The following is a 23,783-nucleotide window of genomic DNA, read 5'->3' on the forward strand; positions in this document are numbered from 1 at the left end:
CAGCAGATGTATAATATGATTCATTAGGGTATTCAGAAAGAAAATATTAGAACTTCTGTTTGTTTTTAATTTATGTCATCCTTTAATTTCTATTTGTCCATGTATTTTAGAGTTACTATAGAATACACTAATGTATACATAATTTAAAATAAATATATCTGTAAAAGATTATAAAACACTGCCCTGTAATATACTATGTCCTTTTGCTAAGCTGCCTTGAAAGTTAGAAGTGATTGCTTTAGTAGCAAAGCAGGACATGAACTAAGGTTATATCAGTAAAAAGATAAAGATGGAATTGATAGGATTTAGATGTGGCGCTTGAAGGACAGATTGATATTAGAAATATATTAGACAGCCATAGAAAGATGATAACTAATCCTTCTAAGTTTCCTAAATCTCTTTTCTACTTTAGGAATTATTGAAGCGCTTTATAGGTATTATCAGAATGCTGCCACAGAGGTGAGGCATGTGTGGCTTTCTGCAGCGGTGGATCACTTTCAGTCATCTTTTGGTGACAGAGGTTGGGGTTGTGGTTATAGAAATTTCCAAATGCTACTTTCATCATTATTACAAAATGACGCTTACGGTGACTGCCTGAAAGGTATGTGAAATACAGTACTTTGAACTTGTCATTTGATAAAGTACATATGATATGGAATGAATTGATATGTAGTAGGCACAATTGATTAATAGCTGTAATGAAGAAGTATTCGGGTGGATATTTGCGTTAAAAACATGAATTCTTGTTGGAGGAAGAGAAACCGATACAATAGAAGATGTCAGAAGTAATTGTTTAAAAACTGTATTGTAGGTTCCCGTATTGTGTATGGTGTTATGCTCAATGATATTATTTAGCACTTTAGTAACTGTAATGTAACATGTTTGCTTGTATGATTTTAGGTATGTCAGTTCCTTGTATTCCAAAAATTCAGTCTATGATTGAAGATGCATGGAAGGAAGGTTTTGATCCTCAGGGTGCCTCTCAACTTAATAACAAGTTACAGGGAACAAAGGCCTGGATCGGAGCATGTGAAGTATATACACTTCTGACTTCCCTAAGGGTAAAGTATGTACCTAAAAAGCCAAGTTAATATTATTGTCATATCTGGGAGGTTTTATTGTTTTGTTTTGTTTTGTTTTTCTATCAAATGATAGTTAAAAAATAAAGTTTAAGTAGCATTGAAAGGCTTATGATGACAACCAGCTACTCATACCCTTTCTCAAGCACCTCTCTATTCGCAAGTCCTTTTTCTCAGAGGCAGCTGTCACTTCCATTGTTTTTAAATAATATGCTTTCATGGCTTTTTCTTGGTTCATCAGTTTTAGACATTAACTGTTGCATTCCCCTTACATCTCCCACTTGTTCACCCTCAATCCTTCTAACATGGTTGAATCTCAGTTTTTATGAAGTTAAAAGAGTTTTCCATCATGACTGAAATATTATTCATTGCTGATTTTATTTTCTTTCCTGAAAGTTTTAACTTTTTTTTCTTTGAATTAAGAATTGCCTTTCCTTTTCCCTTTTGCTATTTGACTGCATCAATAACTTGGTCTCAAGTTATTACAAACACTCCACTATTATGTAATCTGAGGCTCTTCTTATTCCTGGACATCTCTGTCTGGAAGCTGTCAGTCCTCTTCACTCTAGTCTAGATCATTTGCTTTCTAGATCCCCTCCGCAGCTATAATCGTGTAGCATTTCTTCATTGTTTTCTTGAATTTGAGACTGGATTTTTCCTGGATTCCATGATTTTCTTTATTTTGGATTACTCTCTTTTGCTTGAACACTTCCTTCATTAGCTTCCTAAAAACTTCCAGAGAAAATAAATAGGTTGTACACACAGGAATGAAAATCAGGTGGCATCTTACATTCTCAATAGTAATACTGATTCAGCTATATTAATGGAAACTTTGCCTTTAAGCTTCATGACTCTGTATTTCCTTTTATGTTTGTTTCTAAGTAATTTAGGCAGTGTTTTACATCATTTCTACCATATTAATTGATTAGATTCAGAGGTAAAAATATACCTTAAATTATAAATAGAAAGCCTAATGTGTGTATAATAACTTTCTTGAATTATTTAAATTGAAAGGACGTTTTAAGGAAAGGACATTTTCCATCTAAAATACCTGATGTATCCAGAGTTTTTCTTGGTAACTGAAAGTTTAGTTTTTCAACAAAGCCTTTTTGTAGGTAACACTTGAATTTGTTTACTAGTTATTTAAGTGTCTTCTTTTGGGTCTCTATGAGTTATACTCTAGGGTGCTATTCAAATTCTAAATCTAAACATGCAGTCAACTGCTAACCCAACAGCACTGTTCGAATTTTTTAACAATTTATTCAAAAGTTCACTTTGACATTTAAAATTCAGTAGTAATCAGTTTGAAAGTTATCAACATTAAACTTACTGAGGCTAAAGAGAGCAACCATTACAATTTGAATGTATTGGGAAATTTTATTGCCAAGAGAGACAAGGAGAGGATATCTGCACTATACTTTAAAGTGAAAATAAATATTTTTTAAAATAATTTTGTTTATTCAAGACTGACTTCTTCTTGAGGAAACGATGCTACCAGGCCTTGTGCCAAATAGGAGATAGATGGGGATACATACAGGTTTTTCTATGATTTTTACAGGTATTCTTTTCTTGTCTATTATTGGAATTTGAAAGAACTGACAGGAAAAATAATCAGGAGATTTTTGATAGATGTTAATAGCTGTTGAGGAATTAAAATTAGAAGTCAGCCTCTCATTGTTTATCAGGTTTAGAGGCTTTAGAATAAAAGCTGTGTCTCAGGTTATATGTAGATGACTTTTAAAAATCAAAGATGATCCTCATTTACTATTCATGCATCTTCTATTCTGTTTCATTACTATTCATGTCAGAAAAAGTAACTTAGGTAAGTCATCCACCTTATTATGAAGTTATTAAAATAAGGATTTTTTCATAAAATGATAGTTTTCCAGATAAATAATGAAATTTGTATTTATTTTCTTTCTTCTTAGAAAAATGATGAGATAAAATTAGTTCTAAACTAAGAGTTTTTTTATTTTGATGACTCCACTGATGAAAATATTTTTTATAATATTCTCTAAATAATCCATTTATCAATTTTTTTATAGGTGTCATATTATTGATTTTCACAAGTCAACTGGTCCTTTGGGTACACACCCTCGCTTATTTGAATGGATATTGAATTATTATTCTTCAGAAAGGGAAGGGAGTCCAAAAGTAGTGTGTACAGCTAAACCTCCTATCTATCTTCAGCATCAAGGTTAGTATAACACATAGGTAATAAGTTTAACTTATAAGAATATGTCTTTGTAAGACAACTGATTGGCTTTTGCTTTAGGACAGGTTAAGATTCTGATAAGATAAGGGAGAGGAGGGGAGTATTGTGACAATAGTCTGTCTGATTTTCACAGCTACATTTTAATTATAATACATTCCTGAGTAATGAAAGATGATAAATAACCCTGGCATCTTCAGGGCCGCCTGGTTCACTTTCTTTATTGCTCATCCTTTACTTTTTTCAGGTCTTTAACCATGTGTCACTTCAGTGACACCTTACATGATTACGGTATTTAAAATTTCATCTTATTCCAACCCCCAACCCTGGCATTTCTTATCCCTCTTCCTGCTTTATTTTTTGTTTTCTCTAACACATTATGTACTTTGCTTATTTTTCTTGTTCATAGAGTATTTCTTCCTATTCAAATATAAGCTCCATGAAGGCAGGAATGTTTGTTCTATTTGCTTTTGTATCACTAACTGCCTGGAATAGTGCCTATATATACATATTTGATAATTTTTTTTAGATGGATAATTTTGATTGACAAGAATCAGGAGAAATAAATGTTAGAAATTTCATCATTTAGGAATACAAGCTATAAAGGTTAAGCCCTCTCCATTGAAATTCTAGTATGTATAAATTTACTTTTTTTTTTTTTTTTTTACCGTTCGGAACCATGAGAATTTTGTTCAATGGTAGGTAAATTTCAAATCCTTTCATTTGAGGTAATTTGAATAAGGAGGAACAAGGGATTAGGAAAGAAAAACTAAAATATATGACACAGTAAGAGTAGAATTTTTTGTAACGAAGCCTTTAGAAAACTAAAATTGAACAAAAGAAAACTGAGGGTTAGGAAGTAGAACTAAACTCTTGTGTCTTAGGAATGAAAGAGCTCAGATATCTCCATGTCAGAGGCTCTGACTCACTGTATTTATATTCTAAACACACATTTGAGCACACATTATATACACAAAGAGAGCATATAGTGTATGTGTATAGTTACATATATATATATATATATATATATATATATATATATATATATATATGTATAGCTATACATACACATACATGTATCTATAACTTTTATTTTTTTTGATAGGTCATAGTCGAACAGTTGTTGGAATTGAAGAGAGAAAAAACCGAACATTATGTTTACTAATATTTGATCCCGGATGTCCTTCTCAAGAAATGCAGAAACTATTAAAGCAAGACATGGAGGCTAGCAATCTCAAGCAACTTCGGAAATTTGTGGGAAATTTAAAACATAAACAATACCAGATAGTGGCAGTAGAGGGTGTTCTTACTTCAGAGGAGAAAGTTGTAAGTATCTAAATATTTATTATGTTATGCTTCATAAACAAATTTAAATTTTTAGTTAAAATCAGTATTATCCCTTTGTATATCCTAACACTATATTCTATATCATTAAATTGGCAAAGATATTTTGTTTTTATGTTATTTAATTTCTGGATTGGATGTCTTAAATTTCAAATAGTCTCTAACTACTTTCAAATACTTTACTCATAGCTTCTTAAAAATACTCAGTTTTGGGCCGGCCCGGTGGCTCAGGCGGTTAGAGCTCCGTGCTCCTAACTCCGAAGGCTGCCGGTTCGATTCCCACATGGGCCAGTGGGCTCTCAACCAGGTTGCCAGTTCAATTTCTCGAGTCCCGCAAGGGATGGTGGGCTCTGCCCCCTGCAACTAAGATTGAACACGGCACCTTGAGCTGAGCTGCCTCCCGGATGGCTCAGTTGTTGGTTGGAGCGCGGGCTCTCAACCACAAGGTTGCCAGTTCAATTCCTCGACTCCCGCAAGGGATGGTGGGCAGCGCCCCCTGCAACTAAAATTGAACACGGCACCTTGAGCTGAGCTTCCGCTGAGCTCCCGGATGGCTCAGTTGGTTGGAGCCTGTCCTCTCAACCACACGGTTGCCGGTTCAACTCCCGCAAGGGATGGTGGGCTGTGCCCCCTGCAACTAGCAACGGCAACTGGACCTGGAGCTGAGCTGCGCCCTCCACAACTAAGACTGAAAGGACAACAACTTGAAGCTGAACAGCACCCCCTACAACTAAGATTGAAAGGACAACAATTTGACCATTGTTCCCCCAATAAAGTCCTCTTCCCCTTCCCCAATAAAAAAAAAAAAAAATACTCAGTTTTGTAAAAAATAATTTAGGTTTTTTTGTCTCAATACATTTTATTACTACTTTTTTTTAAATTTATTGGAGTGACAATGATTAGTAAAATTACATAGGTTTCAAGTGTACAATTCTATAATACATCATCTATATATCACATTGTGTGCTCATCACCCAGGGTCAGTTCTCCTTCCATCACCATATATTTGACCCCCTTTTCCCTCTTCAACGACTCCCTTTCCCCCTTACCCTCTGGTAACCACTAAATTTGTCTATGTCTATGAGTTTTTGTTTCTTTGTTTGTCTTGTTCCTTTGTTGCTTTCAGTTTTATATTCCACATCTGAGTGCAGTCAGACTTTTTCTCTCTGACTTACTTCGCTTAGCAAAATAATTTAATTTTTAATGTCAAGTGAATGATGAAAAATGGCAACCATGTGTAACATAAATGATAAGAAAACCTAAATCATATTGGTCTTATAATTACTGTGTATGAAATGTGATTCATGTGATTTCTGAGGCTCTGTGTTGTGCACTTGGATATACACAGTTCTAGAATTTGACTTCAATACAGTTGCTTCTTTATCCCTTGCAGTTAAGTGATCAATGGTGCATTATACAAAAATTTTGAGGAATTGAAAACCTAGAGTTTTTAGAGTTCAAGTCTAGAAAGTGTACAGTTCTCGGAATTTTAAAGGAAAAAAATGTCCCTACTAGAGTACTTCACATGGATTTGTTTCTCTCTAAAGAGAGAAGAGACAGAGGACTAAAGAGGAGCATTTATGGAGAGTAAGGATCATGGGGGAAAGGACTAAAATTGTTTGAAATGAGAGCTAGAGCTAGGGTAATCTTTTTAGTCTCACAACTTGGGATATAAAGGCAAGGATTGTTTAAAAGGTTATTCAATTTAGTTATGATACATTAAAGATCTTTTTTGCGATGACTTAAATGCCAAAATTGCATTCATTTTTTTTCACCGTTATTAATATGGCTAAATAAAATCATAGGTTAATTTTAATTATTATAAAATACAAAGATGCTTGTTTACCAGTATACAGATAACTTTTGAGAGCTTAGGTAGGTTAAATATTATCATAGAGTCTAGCAAAACATTTAATTAGCTGTTATCTTTGGTTTAGGAAACTGAGACCTTGTTGATGGTGTTAGAATTCTAAAAATGAACATTTGTTACTGTTCCCTTTTTTTTTCTTTTCTTTTTTGAGTCATGGAAAGTAGCTGTATCTTTAGCCATAAGAATCAGAACTTGGCTGACACTGTACAATACTGCCAGATAGAGAAAGAATAATAATTATAATATGATTATAATTGCATTACAGGTCTTTGAATAACATCATTTTGTTTAACATCAATTTGGTATAACGTTCATGAGATACTGCAGGAACTTCTTTCATGTTTATATCAATTAGCCTATGATAAAATTGGTTTTGTTATACATCATTTCACTTAAAGTCGCAGAATCCATTGACTCTATTAAGTGAGGACTTAGTGTATTAATACCATATTTCCCTAAAATAAGACCCTGCCGGACCATCAGCTCTAATGTGTCTTTTGGAGCAAAAATTAATATAAGACCCGGTATTACATTATATTATACCCCGTATTATATTATAATATAATATTAATTATATCGTATCATATATCATATTATGACACCCGGTCTTATGTTATATTAAAATAAGTCCAGGTCTTATATTAATTTTTGCTCCAAAAGACGCAGTAAACTAGGTCTTATTTTCGGGGAAACATGGTAAAAGTTAACACTTGTATAATGCTTACTTTCTACTAGGTGCTATCCTAAGCACTTCACATGTATTAATTTAATCTACACAACTGCCCTATAAGATAGGCACTGTTTTTCCCATTTTCCAGATGTGGATGCCTATTCTCAGAGGAGTTGTTATATTCCTAAAGTCACACAGCTACTAAGTAAGAGTCAGGATTCCACTTCAGGCAACTTACATCCAGAGCCTTGCCCTAAGGTACTTCTTCTGAGAGGATAAAGGCTCATAGTTTCATGTTTGCTAAGCTTTTGTGTGAACAAGTTCACATTTATTGTTGAAAAGGTAGGATATCATATTTTGAAAAATGAAAAAAATCTTGCCAGTTTCACATAACATTGTGTTTGCATATTGCTTGAAACCCTTTGTTTTTGTTTTTTTCTTTCTAAGTTTCTGTGTCTAACAGTTATTCTGTCCTTTTTAACAGTGGAGTTGTAGGAGTTCAGCAAGTATTGATGTACTAATGTACTGATTTATCTGCAAACCATCAGATAGAAATTTGCAGCTTTAAGGGCAGAAGAGGGATTTTACTTTTTTTTGTTTTTACAGCTCATTTTTAAAACATCTTTTTCCTCCTAAGTGATAACTACAATTTTAATTATAGGAACAAATTTTGTATTTTAAAGTATCCCAAAATATAGATATTTATAGATATTTTGTTTTGTTCGTCATATTTGGACTTAAATTAATTACAATATTTTAATAATCATGCAACTGTCATTCAAGGAGAGCAATCAGTTCTTCAGAAAAAATTTTTTTATCTTGGCAACGGTCTTATAATTACCATAAGACATTTATTTATTCCATATATGTTTTTTGAGTATTAATTCCAAAGTCTGTTCTTAATGTTGGAGCACTTATTTTACAAAATATCTCCTAAACAAATTCAGTCAAATAATAATAAATACAAATCTACTTAATAGCCATGTTCTTCAATTCCTTTCACATTTAATCCTTATACTCTTAACTTGATTTAGCTTTGTTTTAATTTAGCTTGGTGTAATATGCCTTGATATGTAAGTCATGTTGTAAAAATAGTACAAACATTTAAGTTTTTTAAGGCCATAATTAAGAAGATGATTTTCTTATAGTTTCTGTTCATAGCCCTCCCTCTCTATTTCTCCTTTGCTCTGTTTTCACCTGTCTCTCCCTCTCTGACTTTGAGCAGCATTTTTATTTTTGACTCATTATTCCATAAAAAGTGAAATTTTCTTTTTACTTCTTTCTGTTTTGTCTTTATCTAGAATTTTATTTAAGTTTTTTTATGGCTTGGCTTTAAAAATGTTTATTCCTATTTTCCTAAATTCAGAGTTGTGATTTTACTTAAAGAATTTTCATTATTTTGAAAAATTTCCATATTTTATCTTTTAATATTAGAATGATAATAAGTATTCTAATTAATTGATTTCTTGTTTACAATTAACTTTTTTTTTTAAATTCCTTTTCAAGGCCAGGAAACAAGCTTCTCAAGTCTTTACAGCTGAGAAGATTCCTTGAAGAATTAAGCATTTCAGTGATTGTGGGACTTTTATTTTCCAAATTCTGATATTAAGCTCCTTAATACAACTTACGAATCTGTGAACTCGCTAAATACTCAACTTTTAGTTTCTAAAATGTCTAAATTATACCTTTAGTGCTGATTTAGTAATTATTCCAATAAAATAATCTTATTTTCATTGTGAGTTTTGTATTTTCTTATCCATGTTCAGAAACTGGTTCTGTATTATGGTCGTATGTAATATTTATTGGGTTCTTATTTGTGGTAGGTTGTCTTAGTATTTTTCATGTCTTAATTAGTTTAATCTTCAAAATAGTTCTGTGAGACAAGTCCTATTTTAACTGTGTGAGGAAGCTGAAGCTCTGTGAGATTAGTAATTTGCCTGGGAAAATTGTCATAATCCAGGGTATGAACCCAGGCTGTCTCATTTCCAAGCTCTTACCAACATAACATTCTGCTTTCTTCTGCTGTACAACATATATAATGAAATTCCCTTCTCACCACTTACAAATAACCTTAATATTTAACAGGTATAGCTCTAAAAAGAAGGGTTTGCTTTTGTTAAATATTCACACTCTTATCCATACAACTGTGATTTAGAGCCTTGTGTTTAATGTGTCCCGTAAGGAAGAAACTTCCAGATTGGTGTTGGATGTGCCATGTAAGGTTGCAAGAAAGAATACTACTCTGGCCAATTTAAGCAGAAGAAAATTCTCTGAAAGATTACCAGAGGAGCTCACAGAATCCACAGTTAAGTAGGGAACTGTGCTGGAACCAAGACAACTCTAGAGACTAGAATATGGTCTAATATTGCAGGGCCCAGGTTAGGAGCCAAGGAGAATGTCTCTGCTCAAAATTCCGATTCCAGAGAGGGCACATCTGATTGGCATGATGTGTGCCTTGGACAGAGGCAGTTTCTCAAAAGGAAGTCAAGCTAGATGAGGAAATGGATATTAACAAAAAAAGAAAAGCCACAAATGTCTACTATACCATGAAAAATGAACAAAAATATACTTGAAATTTTATAAATATTAGCTACTCCATCAAATACTGAAAGTTGTCTTCCAAGAATGAATAATACAATTGGGAAATTTTATAAACCATCCTTTCTAATAGTTTGTCCTTCAGATTGGTAACCAGGTTTCTACTTTATATCCCTGCAGTTTTCCTTTTTCATTCCACCATTATCTCTTACCTAAATAATGGAATAACCTCCTAAGTGATTCTTGTCAGTCCATCTTCTACACTGAAGCCAAAACATTCAATACAAATGTGATTTTGGCAAGTCCGAGTCCTCTTCTTTGTTTACGGATGAAATCTAGACATCCTGCACAATCTGGGCCCTGCTTACCTCTCCAGGCTAATTTCTCACCATTCTCAAAATTTCACTCCTTTCAGCCCTGTAGTATTTGCCAAAATACTGCTGGGGCTGCCTAGGACTCTTCTCCCCTTAGTTCACCTCTTCGAAGTACTTCCTGAACTGCTCAAGCCTGAATAAATGCACCTTCTGTTTGATAAACAATGTTTGCCAAAGTGCAGATCAGTGATCTGCAAACTGTGTCAGTAGCCTCAGGGTGTCTGGCACAAATGGGACTTGAAATAACTTTTAGTGACTGAAAAGACAGTTTTACTAAAGCAGTGGTAGAAAAATTAATCTGAAGTCTGGAAATCCCAGTCAGCCATCTCTGTGCAAATCATTTTTCCCTATCAGAGCAAACCAATTTCTGTAGAATAAAAGACAACATTGAGAAAGTTCCTTAAGAAGTAACAAGTAAAAGGGTTAAAATTTTGACTCTTCCCACAGTCTGAGCTGGTGGTGGAACTGTAAACCCATCCTTATCAGTATTTTTGGCCTCCATACCCCTTGATGCTCAAAAAATACTGAAGTCCCCAAGAAGCTTTTGTAAGTTATATATTTCCATGTTTGGCATATCAGAAATTAAACCCGAGACGTTCTATGGACCGGATAACCAAGATGGTGCAGTAGGTAAAGGCTGTGTTTACCTTCTCTCACAACCACATCAAAATTATAACTAATCTACAAATCAACCATTATTGAAAGTCACCTAAAATCAAGCTGAACTGAAGCCTTTCAACTAAGGACGCACAGAAGCCACCTCCAGACTGGTAGGAAGGTCAGAGACGTGGCATGGGCTGGTCCCATACATGCATGTGACCATTAAAGATCAGGAGGACTATTTCGGCTGTGGGGGGGGGTCCCCCCATCCCTTAAAGGAGCAAGAAATACCAGCCCCACCCCAGCCCAGTGTTCCAGTGCTGGGGAGAAAAGTCTCCATAATTTCTGCCTGTGAGAACCAGCAGAGATTCTGACTGAGTGAGACTGAGTACAGCTGCCCTCACAGGCGCTCCTCATAAAGGGACTGCACACGGACTTACCCACCAATGGAATCACTCGCTCTGAGTTACAGCATTGGGGCAGCAGCTGGAAAGGTGGCAGGGACAAATGATGGGGAATTGAATTGTCTGGCTTGGGATGGGGGCTGGAGAGGTGGCTTTCTCCTGAACGGGGGAGCTGGCGGAGGCCATTGTTTCTTTGTTGAGCTCTCCCCCTTCCAGGTGTGTGAACACAGGTGGCCACCATTTCTGAGTCTCTGCTGTTTGTTCACCCTGCCCTGGAGATTTGAGACCTGGCCCCACACAACTTTGAGGCACACCCAGGCCACTTCCAGGGCTTTTTCCATGCAGACCACCAGCCTTGGCTCAAGCTGCAGACTTTCCTAGACTCTCAAAAGTTCGTGGAACCCAGATGAGCAACACCTGTCTTGAGTGTGTCCTGTACCTCTGTCTGAGCAGCCCTAAGCCAGCACTAGTGATAGCCGGCCTTCGTTCGTGGCTTTGCCTCTCAAAGCACTTCCAAGCATAGTACAGGTGGCAGACATCTGCGGATTTCTTTGTGGCTCCCACGAGGTGGCCCCAGGTGGGGCACAGACTGTGCCTGAAGTAGACCTATAGTGGATCCCCTCCACTGTGATCCTGGGGCTGGCACCCCCAGTGGCCAGCTTCAAAACAAGCTGGAGCATCATTCAGCTGCCTCCAAGTCTGACACACCCAAGGGGCGGATTGGGCAGGCACCAGAGTCCTGTTGAGGCAGATCCTGCTCTGTAGGATCAGCCCATGCACAACAACTCTTCCACTATAGTCAGGGCCATTCCTCACAACCAGTGAGCCCAAGGGTCAGTCCCTCACATTGATGTGTAATTATCACCCAAGGCTCAACTACAAGAGGGCACTCACAACCCATGCAAGGGACACACCTGGAGTATGTGGCTCAGGTCACCAGAAAAATTGAGCCACTGAACCCCACAGTACACCTACTACATAAGACCACTCTACTAAGACCAGAAGACATAGCAGTCCTACCTAATACATAGAAACAAACACAGGGAGGCAGCCAAAATGGGAGACAAAAAAACGCGTCACAAATGAAAGAACAGAACAAAGCTCCAGAAAAAGAACTAAGTGAAACAGAGAAGCTATCTATCAGACTCAGGGTTCCAAACACTGGTTATAAGAATGCTCAATGATCTCATAAAAATGGAGATGGAAACCATAAAAAAGAAACAGAAATAAAAGATACAATAATGGAAATGAAGACTATATTACAGGGAATCAACAGATTAGATGAAGCAGAGGCTCCAACCAGCGATGTAGAAGATAAGGTAGCAGAAAACACCCAACCAGAAGAGCAAAAAGAAAAAAAGAATCCAAAAAATTGAGGAGAGTTTAAGGGGTCTCTGGGACAATATCAAGCATACCGACATTCGCATTGTAGGAGTACCAGAAGGAGAAAGAGAGCAAGGAATTGAAAACCTACTTGAAGAAATAATGACAGAAAGGTTCCCTAACCTTGTGAAGGAAGTGGACATACAAGCCCAGGAAGCACAGAGAGTCCCAAACAAGATAAACCCAAAGTGGCCAATGCCAAGACATATCATAATTAAAATGCCAAAGGTTAAAGATAAAGAGAGAATCTTAAAAGCAGCAAGAGAAAAGCAGTTACCTACAAGGGAGTGCCCAAAGGACTGGCAACTGATTTCTCAACAGAAACTTTGCAGGCAAGAAGGGAGTGGCAGGAAATATTCCAAGTATGAAAAGCACCAACATACAACCAAGATTGCTCTATCCAGCAAGGCTGTCATTTAGAATTGAAGGACAGATAAGGAGTGTCCCAGACAAGAAAAAGCTTAAGGAGTTCATCCACTAAACCAATATCACAAGGACTCTTAGAGGGATTTCTTTAAGAAGGGAGGGGGGTTAAGGACAGGTGAAAGGGGTAGGGACTCAGAAGAACAAATTAGGTGTTACACAGCAGTCATGGGGATGTAGGTTATAGCATAACGAATATAGTCAACAATATTGTAATGACTAGGTATGGTGCCAGATAGGTACTAGATCTATCAGGGTAAAAGATGGGAATGAGGTTGGGGTCAGGATGAAAAAGGTGAAGGTATTAAAAAATATAAATTGATAGTTAATACAGTATGGGGAATATAATCAACAATGTTGTAAAGATCATGTAAGGTGCCAGACGGGCACTGGGCTTATCGGAGGGATCACTTCATAGACTGCGTAGGTGCCTGACCAATGCGCTATGCACCTGAAGAGTGGAAGTAGAATAATATTGAATGTCAACTGTAACTAAATATATATAGGGATATATAGTCACAGGATGTGGGGTATAACATAAGGAAGATAGTTGATGGTATTTTAACAGCTATATAAGATGTCAGAGGGGTAGTAGCTTGGGTGGTGTGTTATCATTTTATGAGGGGCTTAAATGTCTAACTATTATATTGCTTTGTATACCTGAAACTAATAAAAAAATATATACATATATGTGTGTATATATATACCGACACACACACACACAAAATTAAACCTGAGACTTGAAAAAAAAAAAAAAAACCCACAAAAGTGCACACACCATTCATTGTAGCTATCAGAACAGTGGTGTAAGAACCTGTCATTTAGCCTCTGTCCATTGAGCATCTTTGTATATGCACATATTAACAGTTCCACATATGAAATTCCAAATTTGATGTTTTCAAGGAATGACATTTTGTGTATGAATAGTTGCCAATTTATATATACAGTCAGCCCTACATAAGGAGTATGTAGGTATCAGTCTCAAGACTGCGCCAATTTTATTTTCATTAGTCATAATCCTCTTCCTCATCTTCGTCTTCCTCAGTTTCTTCATCTTCCTCGTCCGGAAGTGCAGCTGCTTCTTGTGCAGCCCTGAAAGCTTGCTCCTCTTCCACACTAGGGTCATCCATTTCTGTAATTTCTGGTCCCCTGGGATATTCTTGACAAACAGGTGGTGGAACTGGGGGTGTATAGCTGTCTGGGCTATATTTATGACCCCAGCCTATGTAGAGATTTTCAAACTTTCTATAAATTAAAATGTAGATGATCATTATATAATTTTTTTAGTAAGAGAAGTTGACCCTCCTTTTCTGTAGTGAAAAGTACTTAAGAGTATCATAGTCCCGGAATTTTAAAACAATACATTTAAAATGTGTTAGAGATGAAATATCCCTAAATGATTCTTCTAACACAGGGAATTTCTCTGATCCAAACTGACTAAGCTGGTGAAGAAATCCATGGGACCAGACCCTGTCAAAATGTACCCTACACCCAGACAACACCCGTTGAGCATTTAGTTTCAAAAAAACAAAACAAGTAAGTTAAAAAGTTAGTACATTTCTTAGAGTTAGAAAGAATTTAAAAGTTTCCAACCTAACACTTGACTGAGTGAGGAATGGACTTTTGGTTGAAAACCTATGTGTAATTTTTCAGGCCCATCCTGGACAATTACAAAGGCCCTCTCCACACCTGACTTGGTGCACAGTCCACGCACTACAGTCTCTAAGGGGAACTGCTGTTAAGGACTCTGTCCCCTCGGCCTGCCATGTTCATCACCTATTTGCATTGCTAGCCAAAGAGCCTTCACTTTTAAGTCTATCTGGCGTCTTCAGCAGAGGTCTTCATCAAGTGCCTCTGCCAAGGTCTCCTTATCAGGGTTTGGGAAGAGAAGGGGGAAACCTTAAAGACACTTCACCACCACTTTCAGTAGCCAGTTTTTCCCTAGCCTTCCCCCACTTCCCCTGACCCCTTGGTCCATAAAACTGCAAGAGCCTTAACTCTCTCATCAATGAGATAACAGCCACATCTGTTCTGATCCACCAGACATTCCACCAGAGGGCCACTCCATGAGGGAAAATGGAACAGGGCAATCAGTGCTTTCTCTTGCTTACACCATCACAGTAAGTAAGTAAAGGGTTAACACTTTCATTTTTGGGCTTGTTGCTTTAATGGATACTCTGACATTGCCAGCTCAGCTGAACTTCTGACACTGGGTTATCAGGTAAGAAATGGAAGCACAAAACAAATGGAAGCGTAGGCTCTGGGTGAAGGGTAAGGGACATTTAGTATCCTTTTGATCCTAATTCTCTTGAAAGTGATAGCCTAAATAATACATACTTTAAATAATCTTTTATCAAGATGTCCAACTAAAACGATGTGAGATTTAAACTAAACACTTCTTAGAATTAACTCCATTAAATGATTAAGTGAATTATTCAAATAATTACTAAAAATATATTTTAGCTTCATTAACTGGATAATTCAGATGAGAAGTCTAAATTACTGCTCTAAACCTGATGCTTTACTGTATAATATGGGTGTTTAGATAAATCTTACATCACACAAACTTGATGTGCTAAAGGTGAGTTAAAACAAAAGTAAGTTAAGATCCCAGTGATAGCTTGTACTTTCCAGTACTTAAATAATCACAATAATAACTTTGTAAGTTGTCAGGTACTTACCTGCCATTGCAAAAGGCATATGCTCCAGGCCAAAGGTTAGATCTAAGAATAGCAATAGCGTATTGAGGAATGACATTTGAGGATAGTCGTGTTGTCCAAGGTGGTATATTCTGGATCTCTGTAAACCAATGAGAAATTCAAAAACTTAACTACTAAACAGACAAGGATATACTGTGTAACGGAAAAGTGCTTTTTATGAATCATAAAACAAGCACACATGACATAGAAATAAAAGTTATATTATAACATTAGTAGCTTAACAAAACCAAAAGGGAACTTTATGAACATTGTGGAATGAAGAAATTTGGATATTTATACACTATACAACTATGTCAGGTGTTTATGATCTACAGAATGCAAGACAAGAAGGGTAAACAGATAACTGTCCATTTCAGTAAGAGCTACAGCCCATTTAAGTGTCCCTTCCCTGTGTGGCACTTCTTTAACCTCTGTCAGAGAAGTTGGTGTGCCCAGTGACATTCTTTATTTCCCATGATATCCTATAGTTCTGTATATGTGTGTGTTTCTGTGTCTGTGTGTAGATACATAGATATAGCATATCTTGTTCATAGCATATTACAAATACATAGAATTATATACACAGAATATATATAGTATATACATTTATATACTATATGTAATACATAGTACATTATATATGCTATATATATTACATGTAACATAGCATATATAATGTACTATGTATTACATATAGTATATAAATACATATAGTATATATATATATATATATATACTATACAAATAGTATATATGTATAGTATATATATATGTATATATATATATACACACACACATACATACACACATACATAGTATATTATACAGTTTGTGTAAAATTACCTAAATCTTCAGAGATTGGTGTCAAGAGAGGAGGCCCCACTTCTTCTATGTAGTCAGGCTCTTCTTTTTCTTCTTCTTTTTCTTCATCATCCTCTTCTTCCTCTTCCTCAATTTTTTGTACAGGGTTGAACCAATTACAGCGACCCTGAGTATGAATATTGCAAGATGAGGACCTTAAAATACCACAATATTCATTTGGATTGAAACAATTGTCTGCACAAGATCCCACTGTGTGGAAATTTAATCATTTATTCATTCAACATACATTTATCAAGTGTTATATTGATCTAGGTTTTTTTCAAGCAAAAGAGTGTACTATTTATTTCAAGCATTTGCCAACTTTTTGAAGTTACAGAACATTTATATTTTTAAAAGCAGTACATTAGTAGGAAAAAAAGTAATGCATTTTATTAATTTGTAGTAAATAATTTCTAAGAAAGAAGTAAGGTACTACTATTGTTATTAATAACAATTAAAATGTGATAAAATTAGGTATGAAGGTTTGGTGTTATAATTGCTGATCTCTTATCTAGAGATCTCTAAGAATATCTCATATGTAGGTCAAAATATAATGAAGATTTTCTACCTGGAGATGAGTCAGTATAGCACAATGAGTAAGAAGATGGACTCTGGATCCATTCTGTCTGTTCATATCTGTCCCTGTTGCTTATTAGCAATATTCCCTTTTTCACATTTCCTAAACTCTCTACCTCAATTTCCTCATCTGTAAAATAAGGATATTAATTTTCCACACAATTATTAAGGTTAAACGAGGTAATACATATAAAGTGCTCATAAGAGCACCTGGCAAAATATGTGCTTACAATTGTTATTTAGCACTGTTTGCCTGTTTTTGTTTTTATTATAATCTTTGATTGTTCTTGGCATGAAAGCTCCATGTATTATAGAAATAGAATTAAAAAAATGTTCCCCAAATTAATACACCCATCTATATTAAATGTATAAAAATAATTTCACAACACACATATATCTAAATCCTTACAAAACTTGTCAAATAATCCATAGAAATAATTACTTTATTTTGGTTTGGAAATAAAAATCTAAAGATCCCAGGTCTATACTACTTGGCAATTACATAGTATTTGGCAATTATATGGTACTTAGCAATTACATAGTATTGTGTTTCTACGTGATTTTTTAACGGTCTCTTTCTCTGTCTAGAGTCTGAAGGCCTTTGTTTTGTATATATGTGTGTATTGTACACTGAATTTAATAAATGTTTGCTGATTGGATGATAGACTGACAATTGCAAATCCCCTACCTGAGGGAGAATATGTTGTACATGATGAACCCAATTGGATAGGGATTCCACTAAATCAATCACTTGGATGCCTTCAAAATCTGGGTTTTCTTCAAAGTATTCTCTCCTGCCTTCTACCTCTTGCTCCTCCTCTCCTTCTTCTTCACCAAATTGATAGAATCCTAGAGGGCTGACGTGGGTCCCTGCTGAAATTCTGGCAATTTGTGCTCGTAAGTAATTACTCTCATTTCCTGGGAAAATTGGATAGCTTACAATGGGGTGATCCAATTGCCCAGTGAAAAATTTCTTGATTTTTCTTGCAATAACAATTTGTGCAGGTGTAACTGGTGGTAACTTCACCCATGGTCTTCCTGGTTCATTGCAGACGAAGTAGACATATTTGTTGGCACCTGTTCTACTTTCTTCTCTTGGTATAACCTGTGGGGCCTTGTAAGAGGACCTTGGTAATTCATCTTCGTCACCTTCTTCACCTTCACTGTCTCCATTGTCCCTCTGTTCAATTACATCTTCCTCTTCCACCTCCTCTTCATCTTCTCCCTCACGAAACTCCACTTCAGCTACAATATAATTCATTTCCAGACCAAAGATCTTGCCCCAGAAACGGCATCTTTGGATTGGGTGGGTGTCAGTAAGCTGCTTGAGGGCAAGATATATGCGATAAGTCTCATCTGTGCCCAAACCAACACCAGCTTGATCAAAATAAAAAGCTGACTCCATTACATTTGGAAGAGAGTTTTCTGCCTGGGAATACAAATGCTGCAGTTAATATTTTATCTACAAGGAGATTTGCTTGCTTGCTTTTTCATTTTTAAACATCTTGCTATTAGCTCTTTCTCTCTACATCACTTCTTTGACATTTCTTTCAAGATTTTACATGTGTGAGGACCTTCACCTGTGCAGCCTGCAGGCAGCTGCCATCTTTTCTGTGTTGAGCCCACCCCTGCCACTGCCATATTTGAATCTTATTGGATTGGTACGTTCCACAGCTCCACCCTCCTCACTCACTGCCCACCCCCCACCCTAACTTCCCCAATGCCAGAGCCACTTTCTCCACAAGCAGCCAGCACCGCCCGAATTGCACTCTTCATGGAAAACTATCAGACTCTGGCAGGCTGTGGTGGGCAGCGACTGCTTCAGGGTGCTCTGATACTTTTGCTGAATTGCTCCAGGCTCAGCACTGGCACCAAACCAGACTTTACATTAACCTGTGAACACAACACTTTCCACTCCAGTGACTCCCTGACACCCTGCCTCACCTAACTTGCATACTACACGAGGCTCTATTAGCAGTTGAACCTTAAGGGAGCCAGCAGGTGGCAGTTGGCCACAGGGTGTCCTGGCTTTTTGAAGAGCTACCCCATGCCCAGTACTAGTGGAAGAGTCCTTGGTTTGTAGCCCTGAAATGAATATATTATATATTAGCTATATTTTTAATAAAAATCTTTAAAAAAACAAAGCAAAACAAAAGACATAATATGAGGAAGTTGCCTTGGAAATGACATTAAACTAATGAAATGACATTAGAAGTATTTCTCCTTTTTCTAGTAAAATTAAAGGGAAAATTAGACAACTTAATTTAAAGATTTATTATTTTATTATCTGACATTAATTAATTAATTCAACAAGTATTTAATAATAATATAAAGAGTTATTGGTTCAGATCAGTACCAGGCCCTTTGGAATATAAAAAATGAAGAAACAATTTCTCTGATATCAATACCTCAATCCCACAAACACAAACAAACAGCTAAGCTGTAATACAAAATACTAAAACACAATGTGAAAAAAACTCTAAACATGGAAATGAGTTGTGTGAAATGATATTGGAAATACTATTTAGCAAGCTATAAAAGACTGTTGATATGAATTTCAAGTCACACCCACTCACCTCAAATAAAACACTAAGAACGAACTATTCAGATTTACAGCAGTGACTTACTATTTCATCTTCCAATTCTTGATCAGCTCCTTCCAAATTTCCCTGGAGAAAAAGAGCCTTTTGCTTCTCAGCTATTTCATATGTTGGAAGCATCTCATTCTCATTTTGGAGTGTATCTAATTTTTTACTAAAATGTGCCATCTTCACATCTTGGCTAATATTCTCAATAATGTCCACAGCATTTTCAGGACGCTCATCTAAGATCTTGCTCAGCATATTAGAAAGATGATCATACCTACCCAAAAAGAGAAAATTCTAGATAATGTCTGTGTCAAAAGCATTTGAAGAAGCATTTCATGCAGACTCAGTTAGCTGGGTTTTAGGAAACTTCAGCAACTCAAAGCCGTCAGACATTTTATGTGAATAAATATTTATGGTAAGTAACTTCTATCACTGCCAGAAAAACCTAGTCTAGAATTTTCCTTAGGAAAATTGAGGAACTACCTCAAATGATATGAATATTTAATTTATTTAAAAATATTACAGTAAGATGCATATTTTGCATCATGCACATTTTCACATTTTATTTGAGCTTGAAATCTCTTAGTTATCATTTAAAATTGATTAACTTTTTTTTTACCTTAACTTTTTTCCATCCCTCTCTCCCTACCCTCACCAAATCCAATTTGATTTCTAAATCCTGTTGACTGTCTTAAGATATATTCTCTTCTATTTCATTTCCTAGGCCGACTTTCTACTTCAATGTTCTTTAGACTTATATGAAATACATTTCATATTGCACTCCCACCCACACACAGAAAAAGAGTCATAAAATACTATTCACCTTTATTAAAATATGATGCATTCTAATATTTTTTCTATTAAAAACACTGCCCTAGCCTTTTATTTCATAACTGAATAAGTGAAACTGCCTCTAACCTCTCATTAATACGTTACATTTTTTAATACATTACATTTTATACATAACTGCTAGCGTGTGCTTTTCCAAATACCGTACCAGATTTACAATGTGAATTTACTATTTAAGGACTGAACATGTCCATCAAAGTGCTCTTACGTGGACTAGAAATGCCTCTGTCAAATATGGAAACTTGCATAAATTTCCTCTGTGACAGATAAGCATTGTATCTCTCCAATTTCATTTCTAATAATTAGTTCAATTATAACTTCTACCCTTGAGAGGTAAATCTAGTAAAATCACTTTCATATAGCTGCTAAGTCCTACTTGATAGCCTTTGCTTGCTGTGTCTTATATATCATTTCTCTCAAAAAATAATTTTAAATCACTTCATTGTCAAGTCATTCCTGAAAACCATTGTTTCTCAGTTTAGAGTGGATCTTCCTGAGATTACTGTTATACTGCTATGTATTTGTGTACATTATGTTTCCCTTTCAGCAATTAGGGTTTTGTTTTTCTTTGTTATTATAATATATCTTGTCCCTTATTTAGTGAAATAAAATAGATGCTCAGTAATTGCCTTTCTGTTAATTGACGCTAGGTGTTATTTTTTGTTTTTTGTTTTTGTTTAATATCTGTATTTAACTAATGGATCTTAGTAATGTCAAAGTAAAATATGTTGATCATACAGGCAACCAATTTGAAGGGCAGTTTTAAAACATTATATGTGAAGAATATATCATTCTTCCCTGAGTATTCCTATTCTTGCAAATTAACAATGTTATGACTAGAAGTTTGTTTAAAAATTCCTCAAGCTTTCTTAATATTTGTTCAGTACTGAAATGAATGGAGAAGCCTCCAGAGTAAAAATATTGTTGCTTACTAGGTGGTAGCTGGAGTTGTAACTGGAATCCTTGATTTGCTCCAACAGGGGACACATATGCCATTAAATCAAGGATTATAAGTCCACATGTTCATTTTACTTTTCAGGTTTTAATATAATGTCTATACATACTTTATTTATAGTTCTTCCGGCAAGATATTGTATCAATATTTTTAAAGAGGTCCACACTAGAAAATTCCTTTTTGTCAAATTGTGAAATATTTATTAGACATTAATTCATAGTTATAGGTTTTTCAGTTTGGGGGATTAATAATTTGTTGTGATAGAAGTGCAGAAAAGAAGGAAGCAAACTTTTTTGTAGGCTTTTTATTCAGCAATGTGGAAACCAATATCCTATGCTGTATTTTAATCAAGGATTATTTTAATAACAAAAGAATTATTTTTATGGTTGTCAAATAATATCTGCATATAACAGAGGGAGAGTTTTTAGGAGACTTTTAACTATAGGCTCTAAAGTACTTCGAAGATAATAAGGGATATTATAGAAGATATTCATTTATTACCTCAGAGACTTAGAGTTTGGAAATAAAATAAACTTAGATATTTAAGTAATATCAGTTATTAGACAATTCAATAGCAATTTTCCCATTTTCATATTCGATTTTAAATAGTTAGTCAGCTCCCAAGTATTTGTAATGAGATTTTTTTGACTTTTAACAAAGTTTGTAAATTCATGCTTGTTATATAACCCAGGAGAAGAAATTTATTTCAGAAATCCAAATAGAACCCACTACTGAGTAATAGATCACATTCTTGAAGCTTAAGTAAATTTTAGTTTAAAACAGTAATTTATAAATAGTATTTTAAATTGTCAAACTCAGGTTTTGTGAAAGATGTTATGTGTTAAATGTTATATTTTATTCTTCAGACACTAAAATTATAATGACTAATTCTCCTGGTTTGCCCGGGACTGAAAGGTTTCTTGAGATGCAGAACTTTCAGTGCTGAAATCAGGACAGTTTAAGGATAACTGAGATAGTTCGTCACCCTAGCACTGGCCTGGGTGAGAACTCAAACCCAAGCCATAGAAGCACTAGAATGCTTAGATTAGAGCCATAAGCTCCCTGTCACTGTTAGACAGTTACTTTTTACAGGCATCTTGAAGAGATGCTTTGATTTTCCTATTTTAATGGTCTCTTTCAAACCCAAGATTGCATAATTCCTAGTTTTTATTTCTGTGTGCAAAGGGTCTTTAAAGAAAGTAGATGAATCCCCACCAATGACCTATTTTGTGATACAGTCATTAAGTCACTAATTCTCACTAATACAGACTTTTCAAATATATTTCCATTCACCCACAGAAACACACTCTCACACACAGGTACTCACCCCCCCCCCCCTTTTTTTTTTTTACCATACTTTTTTCTTTCTCTCTTCCTTCCTTTTTTTTCACCCAAGACTTACAGATTTAAGCCGGACTTGCTACTGGTCTGCAGTAGGTAAGCCTTAGCACTCTGAATGGCAGTCTCAGTCATGCTGGGGGCCGCTTCCCAGGCCGCAGGATCAGCCTCGCCTGGGTCATCCTGACTGTTTGAGTCTGTCTCCTGAAAAATGTCAAATCTCAGCTTTTTTTGTTCAGCGTTGTTCCAGTTCACATCCTTCGGTCCATACAGGTGGCCTTTGGTTCGCTGAGGTTGTTGAAAGCCATTTCGCTTTGATGGGCATGTTTGATAAGGAGTTGATTCTCCTTTATCAGGTGATTGTTCCAAATTGTCAGAGTGAGGTGTCTCAGCTTCAGGAATCACACTAGCGGTCCTGTCTGACTGCCATGGTGCCTCAAGGTCCTGTCTGGCCAGAGCCAGGGGAGGAGGGGTGGAAGAGGGCTCCTGAGGAGGAGGTCGAGGTGATGCACCTGGTCCTGTGCGTTCATCCGGAGGTGTGCTGCCTCTAGACGGAGGGCTCCAAGGAGGGCTACTTCTGGACTGGGGTCCAGTCTCCTGCGCCGGCTCGGACTCCGAGGTCTTAGATAAACTAGGCTCAGGATCTTGGGAAGAAGCCTCTGTCATTTCTTCCCATGGCCGCCCTTCTTCCCCGGTTTGTTGGTTTTCTTTAACTTGCTTCAGGGAGGTCGAGTTTTCCATTACGGAGTCAAGAGAGAAAAAAGTTCTGGATGAAAGGGGCGTGCAGATGTGGAAGGAAACACAGCCGGACAGTCGCTTTGCTGAGGTCCGCTAAGGGAATCTCTGGGTCCTAACAGCTCTGCAAGTTGCAGCGTCCTGTCTCCATAGCAACGCCAGCAGTATTCCTGTAAAAGAAAGAGTGGAGCACACGTGGTGCCAGGATAGGGAGGAGACGAAGAAACATGAAAATCCTAGATTTGTGATTTGGTGGAGCCTCTGCTCCTCTTTCAGGCTCAGCCA

The 23,783-nt window shown here is 36.2% G+C and overlaps 2 protein-coding genes across 9 annotated transcripts in view; one reads left to right on the top strand and one right to left on the bottom strand.

The window, feature by feature from the left end:
- The window catches only part of ZUP1 (zinc finger containing ubiquitin peptidase 1), a 27,728-nt gene extending 18,820 nt beyond the window's left edge, over positions 1-8,908 (top strand). For 3 of the 7 annotated variants that reach the window (XM_074333479.2, XM_019741366.3, XM_019741367.3), the window contains 5 exons: positions 413-601; positions 901-1,066; positions 3,125-3,276; positions 4,397-4,617; positions 7,324-7,664. In XM_074333479.2, coding sequence (XP_074189580.1) covers positions 413-601; positions 901-1,066; positions 3,125-3,276; positions 4,397-4,617; positions 7,324-7,380 — 785 coding nt within the window. In that variant the 3' untranslated portion in view covers positions 7,381-7,664. Of the gene's footprint in view, positions 1-412; positions 602-900; positions 1,067-3,124; positions 3,277-4,396; positions 4,618-7,323; positions 7,665-8,681 lie in introns of those variants that run through there. The other 4 variants (XM_074333480.2, XM_019741368.3, XM_074333478.2 and 1 more) reach the window with 2 other exon arrangements.
- RSPH4A (radial spoke head component 4A) lies at positions 8,854-23,647 on the bottom strand. 2 transcript variants are annotated; one of them, XM_019741335.3, is made up of 6 exons: positions 22,828-23,647; positions 19,661-19,895; positions 17,722-18,462; positions 16,440-16,584; positions 15,579-15,696; positions 8,854-14,142 (listed from the first exon to the last, which is right to left on the bottom strand). In XM_019741335.3, the coding sequence occupies exons 1-6, from the start codon at positions 23,502-23,504 to the stop codon at positions 13,905-13,907; spliced, it is 2,154 nt and encodes a 717-aa protein (XP_019596894.3). In that variant the 5' UTR covers positions 23,505-23,647; the 3' UTR covers positions 8,854-13,904. The 2 variants fall into 2 exon arrangements, with proteins under 2 accessions (XP_019596894.3, XP_019596895.3); XM_019741336.3 differs by lacking the exon at positions 16,440-16,584 and having other exon boundaries at positions 13,990-14,142; positions 22,828-23,634.
- Between the last annotated feature and the right edge of the window lie 136 nt (positions 23,648-23,783).

The sequence above is a fragment of the Rhinolophus sinicus genome, chromosome 2 (genome assembly GCF_057876585.1).
Source record: "Rhinolophus sinicus isolate RSI-liver-muscle chromosome 2, RSI-T2T, whole genome shotgun sequence".
Taxonomy (NCBI): Eukaryota; Metazoa; Chordata; class Mammalia; order Chiroptera; family Rhinolophidae; genus Rhinolophus; species Rhinolophus sinicus.